General features: G+C 41.5%; 2 protein-coding genes across 5 annotated transcripts; one reads left to right on the top strand and one right to left on the bottom strand.

The window, feature by feature from the left end:
• Positions 1-1,480: 1,480 nt before the first annotated feature.
• Positions 1,481-10,881, bottom strand: LOC136433762 (centrosomal protein kizuna-like). Of its 2 annotated transcripts, XM_066426251.1 has the most exons (14): positions 10,750-10,881; positions 10,474-10,536; positions 9,983-10,145; positions 9,422-9,496; positions 8,465-9,248; positions 7,828-8,290; positions 7,191-7,355; positions 6,593-6,743; positions 5,691-5,871; positions 5,163-5,234; positions 4,685-4,735; positions 3,942-4,086; positions 3,422-3,678; positions 1,481-2,731 (listed from the first exon to the last, which is right to left on the bottom strand). In XM_066426251.1, the coding sequence occupies exons 1-14, from the start codon at positions 10,812-10,814 to the stop codon at positions 2,631-2,633; spliced, it is 2,736 nt and encodes a 911-aa protein (XP_066282348.1). In that variant the 5' UTR covers positions 10,815-10,881; the 3' UTR covers positions 1,481-2,630. The 2 variants fall into 2 exon arrangements, with proteins under 2 accessions (XP_066282348.1, XP_066282349.1); XM_066426252.1 differs by lacking the exon at positions 4,685-4,735.
• On the top strand, positions 10,865-21,855 carry LOC136433768 (NAD-dependent protein deacetylase sirtuin-2-like). Of its 3 annotated transcripts, none has more exons than XM_066426259.1 (18): positions 10,865-11,145; positions 13,784-13,861; positions 14,052-14,098; positions 14,247-14,277; positions 14,594-14,734; positions 15,131-15,172; positions 15,830-15,936; positions 16,172-16,228; positions 16,340-16,408; positions 16,768-16,894; positions 17,063-17,122; positions 17,291-17,346; positions 17,581-17,657; positions 18,001-18,052; positions 19,127-19,228; positions 20,359-20,426; positions 20,622-20,688; positions 21,046-21,855. In XM_066426259.1, exons 2-18 carry the CDS (start codon positions 13,834-13,836, stop codon positions 21,406-21,408), a joined length of 1,494 nt encoding a protein of 497 aa, XP_066282356.1. In that variant the 5' UTR covers positions 10,865-11,145; positions 13,784-13,833; the 3' UTR covers positions 21,409-21,855. The 3 variants fall into 3 exon arrangements, with proteins under 3 accessions (XP_066282356.1, XP_066282358.1, XP_066282357.1); XM_066426260.1 differs by lacking the exon at positions 10,865-11,145 and adding an exon at positions 13,348-13,371; XM_066426261.1 differs by lacking the exon at positions 19,127-19,228 and having other exon boundaries at positions 10,954-11,145.
• Positions 21,856-22,548: the final 693 nt, after the last annotated feature.

The raw sequence follows: 22,548 nt of genomic DNA, 5'->3' as shown, positions 1-22,548 counted from the left end.
AACAAAAACGATGACAAAGTAGAAGGCATGACAAAAACGCCTAAAAACACGTCAAAAACCAGCCGAAACACTAGCTCTGCTTGGAGAGTACCACAGAGCAGCAGCGCCAACAGTGTGGCACGTAGTGACTCCATCTCTCGGCCTCAGATAGCGCGAACAAGCAATGCGGGTGTAGTCATTCTCTCAGACCAGAACGAACGTATCTGCAGACCAACATGTCACGTCTACAAGTACAAGCACACCATGGTACAAGTACAACAAGCCGGGTTCCGGGTTCAAAGGTTATCGGTTACCGTTGTTGTCGAGAGAATATACAGGAAAAGCAGTGGAAAATAAAATGCACTTTATTTGCCATTGCACTGAAAGAGATAAATTATCTAAGCTGCTCAGCAAAAACAAGTCTTTATACATCTCACAAACCTACAAACCAACCTATGCACATGTGCTCGCGATAAGCCTTAGGCGCCCGGGCATGAATTTACAATAAAGGCATGCGCACATGTATTGTGTCAAGATGACGGTCCGCAACACTGAACGTTGTGAAGGATTACCAAGGTGAAGGGGTGCCTTTTTTGTTAGAATTTTTTTTCGTAATCTTGGCAGTTTTAGGTTGGGGAAGGTTAATATGTACGCATTTCCCCTTCAGGCGTTTGTATGAAAACCGTGCATATCAAAGAGCTGAGAGTGGTCTAACAAAAGAGCATGACAGTGTATTACTTCTAAAAAAACGAACAAGAGTTCGGAGACCTCATACCTCTATGAAATATTAAGAGCTTCTCATTCTAATATCCCCGCATTAGTTAATATGCAAATTACTTCCACATTTACATAGTTTATTCATATTAATGTTCACCTTTGACTAAATTTCATACTTCAAAAGTACGAAACTCCCATCATTTACCACCAAGTAATAAAACTTAATGTGGTATTTTTGCATCATGATCAGTTACGCATATTAGGCCCTTGTTTGTATAATTCCCTTTGCCAGGGTTACATTTTCAGCAGTGCATGTCTGTATGTGTGAGACCTATCAACAAGATAGCTCAAGAACGGCGGATGGATTGGTTTCATATTTTGGTAGGGTGTGACAAAATCTGGAAATTATTTGATTTTGAACCACCTGGCGACTTGCCATGGTACTGCAGCAGAACTTCTGGTTTTCATATCTTGAAGTTGTGATCTGGACATGCTATGGCCTTAACTTTTGAGTGATAGGTGTCTGACTAAATGAGGACTTTACTTTCATGATCAACAAGAAAGCTTCATGTTAGGTCATGATCAGTCCTACAGGTTAGGATCATTTGAAGAAGGTATGAGGTCGTTGAAGTTTATAATAGAGTTGAAAGATTGGTATTTATGACTTTATGTGTTGTGTTAGAAACCAGCTTGTCAGTATACTTGGTATGCTAATGAATGGTGATGTTTTACTGTATTTTGGTCAGGCAAAGTTAAGCTTTAAGTAGGACATGTACATCATGTATTCCAATGTCAAAAACCTGTTTGTTTTTTATTCATCAAAAATTGAATTCTCACCTCAAAAAGATCACCTTTGTATCACAAACTCTATTGTTGATATTTCACTATCATGTCATGGTTGAAAAAGGACAGTTCAAGAAAACATAACTTTCTACAACTTCATTAATGACAGCATCTCAGCAGCACCACCTATCTGTCCATGGCTAAACTGCAAACAAGGATGCTGGCTTCACAGGATGGATGCCAGCCAACCACAATGCCTGACCAGGTTGGAATATGATGAATGTCTGGACTTTTTAAGAATACATGTAGTATGAAAAGTTATCAGTCATGTTTCCAGCAAACCAATGTTTGTTAACCATGTTTCACCATGTTAAAATGATACTGAGTTAAAAAGTTAAAGTCCTCCCCGCACCAGACAGTGCATAAGGCGGCGCCCATCTCCGTTTCGGCAGCCCTGGGCCACACAACTTTGTGCAAGTCACTACAGCAGGGGGCTAGTCTACTGGTAGTGGTGTGTGTTCAACTACCATACTCTTTCCCAAATGCTGAGTGCTAAGCAGAGAAAGCAGTATGTACCATTTTTAGAGTCTTTGGTTTGACCTGGCCGGGGTTCGAACTCACGACCTACCGTATGCAAGGCGAACACTCTACCCACTAGGCCATTGCACCAGTTCTGAACATGTATGCAATTGTTTTTAACTTACAAAGCCCTGTCAGCTGAGTGGCATAACTTTTATCCCATAGAATTTACAATAAGGTGAGATCCTCAAAGCTTTTGTTGTCCATATCTCTGTAAGAAGCCTCCACCATCATCCTTGGCTACCTGACCCGGGTCAGTCAGGCAATGAACTGTCAAATATTCAATGAAAACAAATACATGCTGACGAAAACTGTAAGATGGTCCAGGGCCATCTCCAGCTACATTTTTTTTCCATCCCACTCATTGTTTGGGAGCCCATACTATTGTTAATTTTCGTTGTTAAATCAGTCAAAAATACATTTTCATCAATGTCATGTCATTATATTTGGATATTTTGGACTGGTGGTGGAATTTGTTTTTCTGTCCCAACAAGTAAAATTTCTGTCCCGGATGGAGGGATGGGTCCTGGAGACAGCCCTGCTCTAATGGTTGAGGGTCTGTGCTGGGCAGTTTAACCGTAGAAGTCGAAGTCATCGTCCTCCCCTGACTGGTCCTGCTTCCCTGTGCTGATGGCCAGGTCATCAACATCATCGTCCGACTCTCCCCAGAAACCTGCAGGAGAGAACACACCTCTGGTTAGACTCCTCTAAAAACATCCTTCTCTGTGTGTCCTGTACATCAAAATGATGCTGCAGTGTGAAGAGTACGTTCCAGACGTGACTGAGTTTCTAGCCTCCCTCATCATCGATCAACATGGTTGGGATCACATTCACATTGCTGGAGCTACATTTATGCACAAAGGACTTAGTTAACCAGTGATTTACCAACCTGATGAAACTATTCAGATACTTTCAGATTTTATGATCTGAGTCAATTCTGTCAGTAATTGGTGTTAAGCAGTCAAGTCACTATTACCTCTTAAACTGCAGTTGCACAATTGTGAAAAGATTACTTGAAAAGTACCCATCAAAACGTGGTAATACGTGTACTTGATAGGATTCAGTTACATATCCAAAATGCAGCGGTAGAAACTTGTCCACAAGTTGTCACACATCAGTAAATCATTACATGTGCAGACTGTATAAGTGAATTTAAAAAAGGGACAGAGCTGAGAGTATGTTCAGTTCAGTTATAGCAGGCAACAGGAGAGTTAGCCTGTGTAACGCAAACACTGCTGTCCATGGCTATAGGGAGGCCGGCCAAAGTTGGGCAGACTGCCATAAGCACAATTTATCAGGCTACAGGAGAGTGTACACATCTTTTTTCCACACTGGGCCTCGTTCATATGGTAAATATCTGCACCTTTCGGCCTCTTTGGGCCCGTCCCTGTGCCCTCGGTGCCAGTGGAACCCATGGATCTGGTGCTCCTCTCCATGGCGGTGGGTACGTAGCCTGCGGGGGAGCGGGGGGACTGGGTGGGGGAGGAGGAGACCGAGCTGTCGTCGTGGGATGGCTGTCTGTGGAGCGGTGATCGCGGGGAAGTGGGGCCGCTGCGTCTTCTTGGGCTGTCATGGTCTAGTGAGCCGTCATGGCTGAGGTTTAGTCCCAGGTTACCACCTCTGTGAGTAAGCAATCACATGAAAAAGACACATGAAAACATTGATACCATTGCATTGGCATACAACTAGCAGAAATAAGTATATGTGTATACAAACTGTATACAAACACACACCAAGCTCAACAGACAAGGCTGTTTTCCCCATTCTCGGTCTATATGGACTCAAATAGAAATACTGGCCAATATCCCAATTACGACAAATTTCTCAGAGTGCACATGTCTTGTCCAACCTATGAACCTTATCAAAAAAGACTTCTGTGCTACCTGACAGTTGAAGAGGTTGGATGAGGCGACAGTGCAGCCTCGATTCCTTCCAGATCACTGTCCCCCTCCAGCTCCTCCTCAGACACCTCTGCTGCAGGCTGCTGCTGTAGGCTGCTGCGCATCAGGCTCTGGTAGGCAGCCGTGTCTGGGCAATATACACAGCATCCATGAATAGTTTCATCAGGTGGGTAACAAAGTTCTTTGTACACAACCAAAGAGTTACTACCTTCCACTGTGCAATACCGACTGGTTCTACTTTGCACTGCAGCTACAGTTGCACAGTCGGTCACCAAAATATGGGTTAGGTAATAAGTCTTTGGCTGTGAATAAAGAACTTTGTTAACCAATATAAAAGGCAGTTTGGATAAGTGACATCACTTGTGGTCGAGAAACTTTAGAATGAAATGTTGTCACCAAATAAAGAAATACAGAAAATTTGGCACAAGTAATTTCAATCTGAAAACAAATTAGTAGGAAGAGAGAGACCGAAATTTTTAATCAGAAATCCACAATTAGAAAATATTTTTCACTCCAGTTCCATATCTAAGTGGGGGAAGGGTGAAAGCAATGACTGCTGTAATGGAGAGAGGAAGTGTGGTAACAAAATAGCTGTAGGGTAGGTGCCCTACCATAACAGTCCTAAAGACCTACAAGTCACGACTCTCACAAACTACTCCCTACATAGATCAGACTACCTACCAGAGCAAAGCAGCCATCTACCTCTAATGGGATCTAAGACTTACCATCCTCATGAGAGATTTTCACATCCAAATCTATAGTCATCCCTTGTCCATCTTACATGCATTAGAAACACAATACAGACATAAGATTGGGTCATTCCATTATGATTGAACACAAGCTAATCATGAACATATAAATCTACTTCCAAGAGCCCTCTTTACCTTACTTCATGTTTGCAGGAGGGCTTCATTAAAGCTACAAGGTGTAAATTTCAAACCTAACATCAATGAATCAAGAAATTTTAATCATTTCTACTCATGATTATGAGACACAACCGAACAGATCCATAGTGTAGTCTCAAATCAGAATCTGAATTGATCAACTACCCTCTGGCATAACACATAAACAATCAGACATGTAAACAAACTCAGGTTATTCAAGGCTTATAAGGTGTATAAATAAGATGTATGGTGGATAAAGTGGTTGTGAAATTAAAGGAAACTTTCAGTAGAAGCTACATAGCAGTAGAAGCTGACAGACCTGTGAGATTGACCTTGTTGTCAAAGAAGCTGTCTCCATCCTCATCACTTTCCTCTGTGTCCCTGCTGGGAGCTGCAAGACAAGAATAGATAATCATCATTGTTCATCCTCTTTAGAGTTTCATCCTTCAGTACATTTTGTCATTCCTACTGTACTTTCAGTCAGGTCCTCTTTGACCTAGTTTGTTTCAGATTCAATAAGTTTCTTTCGGGTGACATAAGAACATTCAACTCTTCTTTTAGCATCAGGAGTCCAGAGAAAAAGTATAGCTTATATAGTACACTAGTATGTTTGAGGTATTTTGAGTGCCTGCTGTTTCATTTTTTAAACTTGAAGCACAATGGTGGTCATAATATGATCTGATACATCAAAAAGTTGTTGCTAATATTCGAAACTGCTATTTTGTTATGTGAAAAGACTGACACTTCCTTGAAAGACACTTTTGGACTGGTTTAGGCAGGCTGGGTTTAGATACCTCGTACATATGACCTAATGTTTATTCGTCTGGAGTAAAGCTGGTACATGTACCTCTCTTTCCTGTTGAGTTGACTTTCGGGGGAGTTTTGTGCTGAGTGTCCTGGGGAGGGTCAGGGGAGGATGGGATGGGGAGGGAGGCAGATGATGTGGCTGACTCATCGCTGCCCCGGTCGTCGGCCAGGGTCTGGTTCCCGGCACAACCCTGCACCACAATGGCCAGCAGCTCGGCAGCCTGGGGGGAAACAGGGACAAACATACATGTATATGAATAGTTTCATCAGGTTAGTAAAAGTTAAAACACTGGATTACAAATTTCTTTATACACAACCAAGTACTATCTACCTAGCTGACGTTTCGGCGACCTCAGAACACTTTACCCCAACTAAGGGGTGTTGTTCAGTATCTAAACAAATTTAAAACAAGAGCAATACTAATGCTTCGGTCACATTTCCAACCCAGGGCCCGGCAAAAACGAAAAATTAAAAAATGCTTATCAAGAAACTACACAATATATGGTTAGGAGTAAAAATTTTGTGTCTTTTGTTGTCTTTTACATCATATTTTACATCACTTTGGAAAATGGGACCTTAGCATAACTGGTTCTACTTTACAGCAACATCTCGGTACAGTGTAAAGTAGAACCCCAATTACTAGTAGTATTGCCCTGAGAAAGGTGACAGACAGGCACAGAAACATTGGCTGAGTAGATAACACTCGGTTATATACAAAGAACAATGTTATCTAAGGAAAAACATCATATGTTGTGGTGTCTTTATTTTTACAACTTTCAACACACTGTGAATAAATTATGTGCTTTCTACTGTACCAAAAAATTGCTTCAAACACGAACTTCAAAAGCTCAAAAATCTACTTTCTCCTCCAATTATCCCTGTGAAAATAAATGAATTTACAGTTATAGCTTTTACAGCGTGCAGAAGAATATGTCTTTCTACCTTCTGCACAAGAGTGGATCCAGGTTTGACCAACAGTGGTGAGAACACATCTGCTATGTCCTCTGCCTCCATTACTCCCCGCCGCACCAGCAGAGTGAAGTGTTGGACCAGGCGGTCCCACAGGGGTACCGAGTGGGAGTACAGGCTGGACCTGTGAACAACAGTACACAACTATACATCTGTATGTGGTCAGCAGAAAATTCCATCCTCACAAAAACACTGTGACAGGCTAACAAGAATCTTTCATATCAGCAAAGCTCATGATCAAAGTTACACACCTGAGTTAGAGTCAACTATACTTATGCATTCTCCAGTTCATAAAGTTAGAGGTGGAATCCAATGAAACGTCACAAAATCATTAATAGTATCTAGTAGAATATATCATACCATATGATATAGCTATTTTGCCATAGTCATCATAAATTATGACAGAGTATTCATCGCTGTGTTTGCCAACTTGTTAGTGTCTTTACAATGTATTTGCATATCACTCAATCATAGCTTAAGCATTTTCAGATGTTTTGAGGTTTGTACCTGCTTGCTTCGATGTTATAGGAAGTTAGTGAAAAAGCTTTATATAGTTGAAAATGTTGATTACCTGACACTGACGTCGTCCACCAGGGCCATGCGCCCAGACAGCAGCTTGTCGGTGAGGAGACAGCCTGTAGGCAGAGCACTGGTGACACGAGGGAGCTCCTGACTCACAACTGCACTCAGCACATCTGGTTCCTCGTCATGGGGGCTGCCTCCGGAATTAGCATCTCTGAGGGCATAATGTGTTACAGTAAGGACAAATAAAGGACAAATACTTGTCATTAGTTTACCAGTATTAAGTCAAAGCATTTCTAATCTCAAATGTTGAAGCTCCATGATTCTTCTAATGAAGTCTAGAACTGCAGTCAAAACTACCAAAGAAGACCACTCAGGGAATCTGGTCTATGTGGACAGGTGGTCACTATAGATAGGATTCATGTATCAATAGGAATAATCATCTTAAGTTACCACCAGAAAGTGGTCACATTGGCCAGGTGATCCTTATGCAGAAGTGGTCACTTGTACAGGTTGGACTGCACTTCATTACAACAGAGATTCATGTTCATGATATCCAAAGCAAAATAATTGATGATGTTCTATATTGGAGCAAAGTTTTGCCAATATTGTTGTTGTCAAACTTGTGTTAAACTAAAAGAAGATGATATATTAGATGTTACATGACAGAAACAAAGGTCACATACTCAATGATTTCCCTTGCCAGCTCTGGATCTAAGTCACCTCCTCCATACAGCCCTCCTCTTCCTCGTAACCTTGGCAACGTCTCTTCAATGATGTCCAGCAACACCAGCAACCCCTCCATACTCAGTGGTATGTCCCGTTCGGACTGATCGGGTGACGCGGGAGAGGGAGGTGAATCCGGGAGGTCGTGTGGGGTCATGGACGCGGTCCTGACTGACTCGGGCGTGAAGCTGATGTCTCGGCCGGCGGATCTGGGTGTGTCAGGAGGGAAGGTGGTATCCCGTCCTGGGGACATGGTGGGACTGCCTTTGGTGGAGGAGTAGGGAACGGGGCTGGAGGGACCAGTCTTGGCTTTAGTGTAACCGTTCTCACTGAGCGGAAGGTCACTGTCAATGTCACTGTCGTCACCATTGTTGGGAGGGAATTTGGGAGGAGAGTCTCTTTCCGGTGACATGTCACGAGAAGCTGAAATGGCAAATCAGAACAGAGAAATAGCACAACCTTTCTAACCCTTAAAGAAAATGCAACTGAGTTGTGTTTCCATTAACAGTGCCAGCAACAGCTTTATAAATTGGCCTTTTTCAAAATAACAATTCTAATTTGCAAGTTATGACAATATAGGCTACTAAGTGGGAATACCTTGCTGTTTATTGGTTCTGTGCCTTGGAGACTCCACCTTTCTCCGAGGAGAATCAGTCTTCCTTCTCCCAGGCGTTATGTCACCTTCATCTTGTGGTGCTTCCTCTGTTGCCCTCCTTCTCTCCTGGTGACTTTGTCTGGGGCTCAGCCCTTGCCTGACTTTCCCTCGGTCTCTAGGAGAAGCTTCTCTACTGCCATCATCTTTGTGCCTGCCTCTCTGTGCATTGTCATATTCTGTTACTACTTCCTGTTCTTCTGAGTACGACGCTGACCTCACCATTGGTCGCCTGCTTTCATAGCCTCCATCAGGGCTTCTCTGTCTCCTATCAGCATGTGTAGGCTCTTGGTAATGTGCAGATGAGGTCTGTGAATCAACTCTGCCTACTGATGGGTGCGGGGGAATGCTGACATCTGCTGACTGTGGTGAGGGCATCCACTGTGGTGCAGTTCCACTGTGCTGCTGTGGAGGCATTGTCCAGTTGTCTATGCTGTCCACAACTGGACCTTGCTGCCTTGGTGGTCCTGCGTTACTACTGTATGGCATGGGATGTGGCGTAGAGTGGCTGACGGGGCCAATATTTGGGTAGGCCAGTGCAAGTGATGCCTGTCCTTGTTGTGGACTGGACTGATGCAGCCCCGGTAGCATGTTGTTTGTTGGTCCTGAGTTAGAGAGTGGATAGGACAGTCCTCTTGTAGGGTCCGTAGTGTGAGGTCTATAGTCCATTGGCTGAGTCCTTGCGTCATGGCTTGCTCCCTGGGGTGGCTGAGTCTTTGGGGCTCTATGCTGTGAATGAAGCGTACACAACACTATTTCAAAGCAGGAAAGAAGGTTATTCAGAAAGTTCAGTTGAGACCATTCTGATGCAACAGGCAGGCAGCCTAGCATAAAAGAGAAAACATATCTTTGTGTCACAATTTCTTGCATAAGAAAGCAGATTGTTAGATTTTCATTCATACCTTTTCTTGTCGCTTTCTCTCAAGTTGCTCTCTCCATCTTGGGAACAATCGCTCTATATGGGCCTCATACTGTTTCTGCAAATGAAACAGAGATAGACAAAACATACCTCAGAAAAACTTAAAAAGCAATAATGGCAACAATGATAATATCTTTACAGAGAGAATCATATTCCTCCTACTAATTCCAGCTAAAACATATACATGTAGTTTGGATATCATCTTAATATTGAATATTTTGTTTGACTGATGGAAATCTATCCACAAGCAAAACGATTGAGCCAGTGGTTACCACGGAGAGTGGTACCTAGGCTAAAGTATACAGGTTTTGAAATAAAAGACAGGGCTCTTCCTAAAGCAATGGAATACTAGTGATGGTGCTGCACCACCTTGATACAATCTCAGCGCCACCTTGTCAATTTATGAGTTGAGGTAATTGGAGTTCAGCAAAACTAAATGCTCATTTTGGGCCTACTTTCACCCTCCCCAGACCTACAACACCACCTTGGCCTAGACTTCTGGGGAGATTTGTAAATTGTGGTCTTGCCTTTAAAGAGAACTCACCTTGAGTTCCCTGAGCCTGTCTGTCTTGGCCGACAGCGTGCTGACGTGACTCTCCACCCTGTTGAAGTCCTTAAGAAGCTGCTCGTTCCGAACTCGGCTCTTCTGTTCGTCTTCACACAGCTTGGTCCAGTAGGCCTGCAGCTTACTTGCCCTTAGTCTTGCCCTACTCAAGTAAACATTTTGAAATTCTCTCTGTTATGCTGCTTCATGTGAGTCATGCATGTGGTCTGCACAGGCGTTGCTAAAGGTCATTCTTTAAAAATTCTTATACGGTTTTTCATAGCAGTTAAGACTAAGAATCTTAAGTAACAGGCCACTTGTGCTTGTTTATCACGAATCTGAATAGCTGACACAGAACCAGCAAAAATTTTTCATTTTGAAAGACTGTACCAAGGTACGAAAGAAAAAGAAGACAGCACTATAAAATGATATATTTTGTGTACAAAAACAATACAACTATAAAAGGCAGTCAAATATCAAAAAGCACTCACAGTCTTTTGTCCGACTTCATGTAGGAATTCATCTGCCTCTCCAGCTGCAAACGTCGTTCTTCGCTATAACGGAGAAGGAACACTTACAGGTTTGTTCAAGTGCAGATCGATAAAATAGTTTTATGTTCGAGCTCTAGCGTCAAATTGTTGTCATGGTTTCCAGGGCCCATTCAACGATAAACCGACATGCAACTTCTACTTTTCTTACTGAATCAATACTGAATAAATATGCCTAGAAAGCCTGAGTAACATATTAAGATATCACTTGATAGATACCTGGCATGTAGATGGCCCTGAAGTTGCTGAAGTTTAGCGTAAAATTCGACATTGCTCGTCGCCATTTTGAACACCCGCTTTCTTCTCCCGACAAGCAGTGCGGCAAAAATGATGGCAGCAACCAACAAAAAATACCAAGGTTCGTGTTTTATTAAAGCAGCGCTAGGTCATTAAAGCAGCATCAGCGCTAGGTCATTAAAAATAAAATTACTGTAAAATTAAAAAAAAGTTCTTTGATCGAAAAGGGTTCTCATTTGAGAAGTGTACCGCTCGCCTACAAAAAATGGATGCGTTTGTTGTCATCAAAACAGGAGTTCACAGAGTTCACGAGAGTTCATAAAAGGTTAAAGTTCAGTTTAAAGTCTCAGAGGTCCAGAGTCCCAGAGTGGTTTTGTGGTGATTGTTCTCCTTGTTATGTTTAGCCATAAGTATGGCTCAACATATTGTTTTCTCTCATGTTTCTTCTCCTGTCAAATCTTCAAATCGATTCATCTCTGTCATTTTTTGACCAAATGACCTGAAATTTGGTACAGAGGTAATGTAGGCAAAAACCAATGTACGTTCTTTTCCTTTTTTTGATATTGACCTTGAAAGTGATTTTATTGAGGTTTTTAGGCTATTTTTAGCATATCTTGGCCTCCTGCGCCCTTGTATTTCAACCGAATGACCTGAAATTTGCTGTATATGTGGCTTGAACAAATATTTAAAGGACTACATTCCCATTTTTGGCATACATATATTCAAAACGATTTATTTTGGGCATTCTTGACAATATTTGCCACTTCTGTCACTTTCAATACTACATATGACCTACAGGTCATTGACCCCGAGTGCCTTGCACCTGGCCAAGCTTGAAGTTTGCTTACGAGGAGGAAAGACCGGACATAAACATTTAACGTGATTATCGGGAAAACACCATGTTCCCTTAAACTCAGTGGTTAAATTGCAGTTTAGGAAATTTTATAACAGAAAACAAGTTAAATCAATGATTTTGTGAATGTTTATTCTAGCATTAGTTATTCCAGATATTTTCAAACTCCAAATTCTTCAACACAACACGGGAGATCGTTTCTCCTCAGACTGGCGCGACACTCCTGTCAAAATTGATTGATGATCTCTCTCTGCCGCCGACTTCATACATGATCAAAGGCGGGTGGTAGGCGGTGCCTTCCTACATGTCCTACGTACGGGCGTATGGATCGTAGAATTCGGCAAAAAAGGAATGATTAGGCCAGTAGAGTCAGTCCCCGGTAAGGTCAATGATTCGCCCCTTTGCGCTAGCTTGTAACGTTAAATGAATGTACCCTCTGGTGGCCAAACTTCACTGACAAACTTTCTCCCTATTATCATCATGAGCTTGCGTTAGTCTGGTACTAGTGACTATTATGTGCCGGGAATGTTTATCTATCGCACGCCTTGGAAGGAAGTTCAACCATGATAAATGGTCGGCCGTTGCGAAAATTTGGAATCCCATGCTGTTGATTTTTGTGATTGAATCTGTAAGAAAATATATTTTCATGTCGTTCATGTTTTTGGGACGGACGCCGGGACGGGGTGAATTTTTTCTATCATTTTCGTCCCGTTAGTAATGCAAATCGAATCGTGTTGCACAAGAGGCAAAACACTAAAAACGTGGGTCTTGTGGAGTGTTTTGGAGCGGGAAAATGCCGGATATTAGCGGTGCCGAACAGTGTACATCGTCGCGCGCGGGTGACGCTCCGTCAAAACAAATCCGCTGGTGGTCTAGCGCGGCCACCGAAAATAGGCAGAAACACACAGGAGGACTTAGCACCTTCGTTTATGAGGGCAATTGTGAAAATCTTTTGTTACAAATTGTTCGAACATTGAAACATTTGGATAGATGGTTTGAAACTGTTCTAAATAAAGAGATTTTTGTGTAGTTACGTTCGAAATGTTTCCAACGTATGTGAAATGAGTTCAAACATGTTATAAGTTTCAATTCTAATTGTTTGAACACTTTAGAACTGTTGTGACTTAGACATTCTTTTAATCAAAATAGTTCAAACATATTACAAATATTATATTAAAACCCTCTCGGTGACTTTGAATTGACCCAAATATGTTGTTTTTGGTCATTTCCTTCGTCTCCTGTCAAATCTTCATATGTATACTATGGAAAACTTCATTCTTCCCTGGGGCTGATCTTTTTTAATTCAATTTTGAACTGGGTTGATTATGCGCAAGAGTGTAATTTTCAGCGGATATTTTTCGACTGGTTTACATGGAAATGGCACGGAATATCCCATTCTTGCAAGGGGAGGATTCTTTAATTATTTCTTTCAATTTTGAGCTGGAATGATTATGAAAAAGTCCATTCTTTAGCAGAAGTGTTAATCAATTAGTGGATATGGTTGTGGACTGGTCCATATTGTGTTGAGGTGCTACTGGAAGACTCAGTTTTGGACTGGGGTGATTCATTTTTTTAGTGCAAGTATTTTAGAATGGTCCATTGTTATTTGGGGAGAGTCCATTTTTTGCATGGCGAGGAGCATGGCTAAACATGCTGTATTTGCTCGCAAATGTTGCCTTTCTAGTTTACACGTAGGTTTTCAAAGCAAAACAGCCGCACGCATCTTACATATATTGAAGTAGGATCCGGATGTGAGTACCACTTGCTGTTATTCTTGCTGTACTTGTGGTACTTCAAGTTCAAGTTTCATGCTCTGTTTTGTGATGATCCAGGCAGAAGTTGAAAGCTGACATCACACTGCAGGATCAGGGATCATCACCTGGCTGATGTCTGATGTCATCAACTGAATCAGTTTCACTTTCATCTTTTTCTCCAAAAATCTTCATACCATTGTTACCGGTAGTTACATAGCCGTGGCGACTAACGAAGGGAGTTTTTGCTTGATATTATATCAAGCAAAAACTCCCTTCGATAGTCGCCACGGCTAGTAGTTACACAGCTTTCTTGCAATGCTTAGTGTTACTTTACGACCTGTTGATGTGCACGTAGTTAACTTGAGAATTTTTTCTTCTCTTTCAACCATATCCTGTTACCAATGGCCAGAGCATCTTGAAGAGTTGAGGCGACTGGGGAGAATTTGTTAACTCAGTTCAATGTCTGAAGCAGAGGGTGACAGCAAAGGTAATATGAACAATCGAATAGATCATTTTCACAGGAACAACACTTGATCATGACTGTGTCCACATTTGTAAAAGGGCCAAAGTAATTGAGTAAGGGCAGTGGTCATTGGCACATTTTATTTGTAAGTGTATTAATAGAAACAGACTGCCTTAACCATATGGATCACAAAAATGTTGCACATTTTCCCTAGCATCAGAGTCAGAGAGTGCTGCAGCTACAGGAGAGAGCTCCACTCAGGTAAGTCCATCATTACAACTTTACCACATGATTACTTGGATGCTCTATCTTGCAATTGTTTGCTTAATTATTTTTTTCCAATGAAGAGGACGATCAGAGTCAAATTAGTTTGCTTCCATATTGACTAGTATTTTGTTGTTTTTCTTAGGAAAAAAGTGCTGAGGAACAGGCAGAGCAAAGTAAGTCACCAGATCATGTCAGATCCTCTTTTCCTCATGAGTTCCTCTCTGTATTAATCTTTTTCTCATATCATATTCATCTATTTATGAATCTTTAGGGTAGTCTCTTCAGTTATGGAATGTAACATCAGTTGCTAAACCACTATCAATACCACTGACAGCTGCAGACTAGGGGAAAATGTTCTTTTTACTTTTACCTTTTGAAAAAAAAAAATACCTAATAGGAGGATGTTCTTTGTGTGTCTTGAGGTTGAAATGCAGGTTGTATTAGTCAGTGACATTTGTTCATGAGTTTCTCCGTATCTCTTTCTTTCAGTGGAGTACTTTAGGAGATTGTTCTCCAGGACCCTGAATCTGTCTCAGGAGCGGGAGGCGGAGGAGGAAACCCCCCGACCGCAGCAGGTGTTGGATGAGGTTACTGTGGAAGGGATCGCAAAGTACATCAGAGATGGCAAGTGTAAGTACTGTACTGTACTCACTGACTCACACTCACTTTCCGGTTTATCATCTGTTGTTCCCCGTCTTGCGAGGGTTAGACGTGGTTTTACATACAATGTAGATGTTGTGGCTTAATGGCAGACTGCCAGGTACCTCTGTTCTGTGTGTCAACACTGTGTAGGTTGAGGAAGTGGAAGTCTTCTGTTATGTTAAAAAGCCGTCTCTTATGTGGTCGTCCTTATTTATAGATTTTCCCCTTCCATGGTCATTAGTATTAGTATGTGCTATGGAATTTTGGTTAGAAAGTTTTTTTGTATGAAGTCCATTGAAATATTTTGTTACTGTAACTACACTGTTTAGTTGTTATACTGTTTAAAAAAAGGTGCTGATTGTCTTTTCTGTCTTTGCCTTGCAGGTAGAAATATAATTGTCCTGACTGGAGCAGGCATATCTACATGTAAGTTCTTGACTTGTACCATTATATTAGTTTGTTGAAATCCTTCTCAAATCTTTTGGTGTATATGATGGTGCCCATCTCTGTTTCTATAGCCATTGGGCCCCGCAGTTGTGCTAGCACAAAAGCAGGGAGCTTGTCCACTGGTAGTGGTGTGTGTTCAGCTACCATACTCTTTCTTATAAATGCTGAGTACAAAGCAGAAAAAGCAGTTTGTATCATTTTAAAATTAACGTCTTTGGTATGACCTGGCAGGGGTTTGAACCCATGACCTACAAAATGCAAAGCAGAAGTTGTACCGGATATTTGGAGTTTCTTTTAACACAACCAGGTAATCTCACCTGCTGACGTTTCGGTGTCTGTCAGACACCTTCTTCAGAGCTTCTGACTGGAGTACTGCTTCTCACCGCTATAAGTAGCAGATGTAGGTGGCGCTTTTGCAGCTAGAGCGTAATCCCAAATATGGCTGAGCTTGTATCCCCCCTCGTCTTGGTTCATCACTGGTGATGACTTCCTGATCCATACTGCCTCCTTAATCCAACAAATGCGTCTGTTGTCCTCTCTGTCTATTACTTTGGCCCCCTCCCAGTCAATGACGCAATGTACTTCAATTGCTAAATCCTTTTTTTCATCTTTGAATAATTTGTGCGTACATTCCAGCTGCTGGTATCCCTGATTTCCGCAGTCCTGGCACAGGTCTGTACGACAACCTGCAGAAATACAACCTGCCCAATCCTCAGGCCATCTTTGAAATTGGCTTTTTCAAGGTACCTAGGCTTAAGCACAGTATAGCTCATTATCTGGGGATTAAAACACAGCCTTAGTATGGTTGTTGGTATGGTTATTTTGTCCTTATAATGTAGGATGCTGCCAATTTTAGTAATCATTATCAAATTTGGTTTATTGTTCATTCATCACGGTACCTTATCTAAAACTGTGTAACATGTGTCTGATGATGATATGAATGTGAATCACTTTTCTTTTTTTTTCTTTTCATCACAGGATAACCCAGAACCGTTCTTTGCTCTTGCAAAGGAACTTTACCCCGGAAAGTTTAAGGTGACCTTTTATGTGGACAGTGTTTATCATTATTCAATTACTTCCCTCCTCAAATTTATCCCGAACCTGAAGTTTTAAGTAATTGGATGGTATTTTTTTCCTACTTTCCAGCCAACCTGGTGTCACTATTTCATCAAGCTGCTGTCAGACAAACACCTTCTGCTCAGGAATTTTACCCAGGTAAGCCTACAGATTGCACTGCAGTTATGTGTATTGGCTTATTGTGCCAGACTTTTAAAAGTAAAGTAGTAATTCTGATAGGATGTTTGTACGATTACACCCCTACATGTATGTTCCGAAACACCCTTAACCTAAACCCTAACATAGGGGTGTCAGAACGTAGTGGTGATGGAGCATAGGGGCATTGAACTTAGGGGTGTCAGAACGTAGGTCTGTCCCCGATAATACTTAATCTCCAAGCAGATCTTCCAGTGGCCAGCAGTTACGATTTTGTCACTGGAAGATAAGCTTGGAGATAAAGTAATACTGTCATGTCCTGCACAGTGCCACACAGTGTGATCTCTTTCTTCTATGTCCAGAATATCGACACCTTGGAGCGAGTGGCAGGGGTGTCAGCAGGGGCGATGATAGAGGCTCATGGGACATTTTACACGGCACACTGCCTGGGAGAGTGTAGAAAGGAGTTCACACAAGAGTGGGTCAAAGGTCAGCATTGTTTCCATGCAATTCTTCATTAGCTTTCAAGAGGTCAACCGTCAACCATTACGTGAAGTTCAAGGTGGTTTTACCCATATTTGTCAATACTGTTTGTGACTACCAAGATGCTGATGTCAGACAATTGTTTGTGAACATTATCTAACATTTCTGTTGCAGAAAAGGTCTTCAATGATGAGATCCCTAGATGTCCTGACTGTGATGGCGTGGTCAAGCCTGGTATGAAACTTTGTAATGAATGATATGTTTTTAAGAATTGGGTACAATTTGATCAGTGTGTATTTCATCAAAATTGAGATGTGCTTATCTATTTTCAATCTTATACTGTTTAATCACAGTGTTTTTCTGTTGTGCTTCGCAACTAATAATGCCTTATCCTTTTATTAGACATTGTGTTCTTTGGAGAAGCCATGCCAGCCAAGTTCTTCCCCAGTGTTTTGGCAGTAGGTATCTCTCTATTTCTCTTTGCTAAGGGACAACCTGTCAGTTCATGTGTAACACTGTTGTGATGATTGTTGTTTCAATGAACACATTTCCTCTACACTGAAGATTTGTCAGTTTTCACCATGATTCCTGCTTTCAGACATCTTGCCCATTATTTCATGGCAATAATTCATCAATTTTATTCAGTTAAAGGTACAAATAAAATAATCCAGTGACTTATTTGAAACTTGCAGGATTTTCCTCGATGTGATCTCCTTATTGTGATGGGAACGTCGCTACAGGTCCAACCTTTTGCTTCCCTGGTGGACAGGTCTGTATTCATGCCACATCATGATTCATCCATTGAGATTACCGTATCTGCAGAAGGATTGACATAACAAGTGATTATCACCTGTTCAAGATGTCAACCCAGAGACCAGACACACACCAGGATGGACCCCTACTTATATTGATAAGTGTGGAGGGATCATGATATGTCTGTAGTGTATATGTTGGTTTACTCTACCATACTGCTATTAAGAAAAGATTTGTGATCCTTGCAACACTTTGACGCACTTGAACCAGATATAGTCCTTAGATCTGAAGTAGACACTGACAACTTGTGTACTGTGTCTTACTTACTAATACATAAATGTTTTTTTGTTATGCCCCAGGGTCCCAGAGACCTGCCCCAGACTTTTAATCAACAGAGAGAAGTGCGGACAGGTGGGTGGATGATGATTTGGAGAGATTTCTTCCCACATCCCAAATCAACTGTATTCCACATACATGTACTGTAGTTTGTAGATGATTCATAGAGCATGGTTGTTCTCACTAAATCAATAAATACAGAACGTTTACCATAGTTCCAACTTCTGCTTGAACTGTCCAACCATGTTTGTCGGCCAATCTGCTTGTCTACTGCACAAATGGTGTTGAATTTGAAACAGTGAAATAAAACTGCAGTGTTGAAACAAATGTGTCAAAGGTACTGAAGTGCCATCCATTGCAAGTCATCTTCTCCCAATGACCAAAAGGTGTTGAAGTGCCCTCCATTGCAAGTCATCTTCTCCCAATGACAAAAAGGTACTGAAGTGCCCTCCATTAGAAGTCAACTTCTCTCCACAATGTAAAAAATGTACTGAATAACATCCATTGCAAGTCAACTTCTCCCAACAACAAAAAGGCACTGAAGTGCCTTCCATTGCAAGTCATCTTCTCCCAATGACAAAAAATGTACTGAAGTGCCATCCATTGCAAGTCAACTTCTCCCAGTGACAAAAAGGCACTGAAGTGCCATCCATTGCAAGTCAACTTCTCCCAATGACAAAAAGGTACTGAAGTGCCTTCCATTGCACGTCAACTTCTCCCAATGACAAAAAGGTACTGAAGTGCCTTCCATTGCACGTCAACTTCTCCCAATGACAAAAAGGTACCAAAGTGCCATCCATTGCAAGGCAACTTCTCCCAATGACAAAAAGGTACTGAAGTACCTTCCAATTACAAGTCAACTTCTCCCAATGACAAAAAGGTACCGAAGTACCATCCATTGCAAGTCAACTTCTCCCAATGACAAAAAGGTACTGAAGTACCTTCCAATTACAAGTCAACTTCTCCCAATGACAAAAAGGTACCGAAGTGCCATCCATTGCAAGGCAACTTCTCCCAGTTGTCACTCTCATGTTGGTTTGAATCACATCCATACTCTAAATCACCTACATTTGGATGTGTGAGGGGGAACTGTTGACACAGTGGTTGCTGTACATGTGCAGTGATTCTGGGTGTTCTGGCCTTGTTTAGGGGTATGGAAAATTGAGGTATGGGTCCTTCGCCTACCGGCTGCTTGCTGCTATGATTAAACCTGAGCTGCCTGATGTGGAGCTTGGCATCACCCCCTCACCGGTACTTGTCCTCAACTGTTCTTCCTGTAAGGTATCAGGACAGCTCTGCACCTGGACAATTTGGCCCTGAGTCAATCAGGACAACTTGACTCCATGCCCGGAACGACTGGGATTATGGTTAAGGCTAGGCTTAGAATTAGTGTTGAGTTAGAATTAGAGTTAGGGTTAGAGTTAGACATCCTCTTGATGGAGATTTACTGAAACATTTGGAAGCTGTCTTAGGCATGGTGCTGACTTGTCATAACTTGCTAGGTGCAGAGTTGTTAAGGTGCCAGGTTGTCCTAAACTGTCCTTCTTACAGTCACAGCACTTTTAGGCTCGATGATTGTTCAAGAGCTGGATGTCACTTGAGGACAGGAGAACAATGTCCAGACTTTGCATGATGTACAAGATGACTAATAAACTTGTGGACGTACCGACTGATAAGTATCTAATGCCAGCTCAGAAGAGGACAAGAAATAGTCATGCTTTTAAGTACCAGAGTTATCAGCCAAGGATTGACGTGTTCAAAAATTCGTATTTCCCGAGAACCATAGTAGAATGGAACTCGTTTTCATCAAGTACTGTAGGAGCTTCATCACTAAGTAGCTTTAAAGAACGGTTGCAGTCAGATATGCAAAGACTAGGTGTAACAGACCGTTCGGTGTAATGTGACCAGCTGCTGCCGCGCCGCGTGCCTGCGAAGCTGGTGTGTTACGCCTGATGGCGGTTATACCGGCTATATAGATACAGATACAGATACAGATACAGAAGAGCTGCAAAAGATCTGCAATTATACTTTTTAAAAGTACTATGATCCTAAACATCCACGCAGCACTTTGTAATTTCAAGTTCAGCTGCAAACAACCAATATAAGCTCTTGATGATCCTATTCAGATAATGTGTAATATTAAGATTGTCATTTTCAGGAAACTAAGTGTTAAAGAATTCATGAAAGTATTTCAGTATTTTACCTAGCAACTACCAAACCTGTAGCCTGAGTACCATCCTTAGTTAGTTTACCGGGATCCCATACTCTCCCCTAACCAATTTTTGATCAGGAGAGAGTATGGGAGCCCCGGTAAACTAACTAGGATGACACCCAGGCTCCCAAAGCTGTTCTTTGATAAATTTTGCCTTTCTGTGTTACAGGTTGACCCCATTATGAGGATGCTGGGCTTTGGTGGAGGCATGGAATTTGACTCTGAGAACAACTACAGGTGAGAGTGTGGGGGAATACATGTAGATCACCCAAATTGTACTACAACAAACTTGTTTCAAAGTTGAAAAAACCTTGTTGAATTATGTTGTTTATGTAATGATTGAGAAACCTTGAAGAAACCTTGTTAAGTTATGTTGTTTATGTAGTGAGTAAGTATAAATACAGTTTTACAGATTCTTCTTTGTTCCTGCAGGGATGTTGCCTGGCTAGGAGATTGTGATGATGGTTGCAAAGCTCTGGCTGAGCTACTTGGATGGAAGGTGTGTTCAGTACTTCAATTTAATGCTGACATAACACTATATCAGTATTGAAAATATTAATTTCTTTAAGTCTTAAAGGTTATCATTTTGTATGATTTTTTATGATTTTTCAAATGATATGGTATTTTCCGTTATGGCTATACCTTTCCATCTCCAAAAATTCAACTTTTTCTGTCCTGTACATCAGGAAGACAAAACATGCCTGTACAATATTATCAATATTAGCCGTTCCTGAGATGAAAAATACATGAGAAAAGCAGCAGTCTAATTATCAGCACTTAACAGGGCTTGACTAACTCTCAATAACTATTGCATTCCTGTCTTTCCGGTGACATTTCTCCCCTCTTTACTTCACAGGAGGAGCTGGAAGAGCTGGTTCATAGGGAACATGCCAGGATCGAGGCACAGATCGAGGAAGACAAGAAAACTGCTGCCAAGAGAGTTCCAGCCGAGGGCCAGGCTGCAGCAGCTTCAGAAGAGAACACCAAAGGGGAGTCTGCAGCTGCTGCCAGTCCTGATGGGAGCAGGCAAGAGTCTGCTGCTGCTACTGCTGACAGCAGTAAGAAGGTGGCTCCTACATCTGAAAAGAGCAAGGAAGTGAAGCCAGACGTTCCCCAGGCTGATGTAAATCCGACACCTGGCACAGATAGGGAAGAAACAAAGAGCAGTGGGGAGAAAGATGATCAAGAGCCTAGTGAGAAGGGTTCCTCCGACCTTTAGAATATTCATTGTGTGGTAATCATGATCGGGACAACCTTTACCATTGATTGGTAAAGACCTCTTTAGCAACGTTCCAAGTATTTACAACCCGTTTGCAGTTGTACCATAGCTATCAAGGAGAGTTACACACAGCACCAACATTTTGGCACTTTAAATTGGCACTTACAGACTTCTCCCATGAGCATGTGTACATTACATGGTATCAATGTGTATCAACTGCTGTATATTTGCATTCTGTCTACTGCTATCCTGTAAATGAAAGTTTCTAATGTTTAAGAAAAGAGTATTTAAAAAAAAGTTTTAAATGTTCTGGTTATCTAGAAGACGACTGTGCGTGGGAGTGAATACTAAATTACCAATCCTTGCAAGTGTAATCATCTCTCTCATCGGGTGGTTTTGGGCATTTGAGTTCAAAGTCACTCCATAATTAGAAAGTATTGAATCTCCTACTGTGTGTGTTATTACCATTACTGTCTTCCTATAAAAGCAACTCACAGATGATATTACCAAATAGCTGAGCTGGATTCAATATGAAAACACATCATAGCAAGACAACATTATATTGCGCTCTAGCTGTTTGGCAAACTGATCAGTATACCATTTAGCATAGATTCTCCAACTGACATTTACATGTACTGTGTACATGTAATCAAAATGTTGTTTGGAAGATAAGATATACTTTATAAAGGATGTTCACTCGGATTTTGGGTAACAGTAGTTCCATGTTTACTGTTATTGCAATGAAATGCACTTATCTTAGGGCTGGTAAAGCTGATCATGACTAGGGCTAACTTCTATTCCTGTAAAAGAACAGTTGCACAGTTTGGTCACTAAGAGGTAGGTTTATCTTTAAAGTATCTTTTTACCTAAAATTACCTGCTTTTGTCCTGGCATGGCATACCAGCCTTCCTTTCCTTCCTCAATGTGCAATAGGGATGATGTATAACTATGATTATGGTGAGTTGGCCCTGTCCCCTATCTGCGTAAGAATTTTTTAATCTGTAAACGTCTGTGCCTTTAGGATACACATATTGTGTAAAATATTTAGTGTAGTCAGATGGGTACAAGCCACACTTGCAACTGGTTATCATTGCTGTCCACTAACTACGTCTTTTTATTCGAGTATGATTGAAAGCATAT

The sequence above is a fragment of the Branchiostoma lanceolatum genome, chromosome 4 (genome assembly GCF_035083965.1).
Source record: "Branchiostoma lanceolatum isolate klBraLanc5 chromosome 4, klBraLanc5.hap2, whole genome shotgun sequence".
Lineage (NCBI taxonomy): Eukaryota > Metazoa > Chordata > Leptocardii > Amphioxiformes > Branchiostomatidae > Branchiostoma > Branchiostoma lanceolatum.
Note: the sequence above shows the minus strand (reverse complement) of the source record. Positions and strands in the feature narration are given on the sequence as shown.

Excerpts from the sequence above, each read along its gene's own strand:
- LOC136433762 (XM_066426251.1), bottom strand. The coding sequence starts at position 10,814 with ATGGCGACGAGCAATGTCGAATTTTACGCTAAACTTCAGCAACTTCAG. Across the intron at positions 10,537-10,749 it reads CAGGGCCATCTACATGCCAG|CGAAGAACGACGTTTGCAGC; the intron begins GTATCTATCAAG and ends TCTCCGTTATAG. Across the intron at positions 5,872-6,592 it reads GATCCACTCTTGTGCAGAAG|GCTGCCGAGCTGCTGGCCAT; the intron begins GTAGAAAGACAT and ends GTTTCCCCCCAG.
- LOC136433768 (XM_066426259.1), top strand. The coding sequence starts at position 13,834 with ATGTCTGAAGCAGAGGGTGACAGCAAAG. Across the intron at positions 17,658-18,000 it reads TTTGCTTCCCTGGTGGACAG|GGTCCCAGAGACCTGCCCCA; the intron begins GTCTGTATTCAT and ends GTTATGCCCCAG. Across the intron at positions 19,229-20,358 it reads TTGGCATCACCCCCTCACCG|GTTGACCCCATTATGAGGAT; the intron begins GTACTTGTCCTC and ends TCTGTGTTACAG.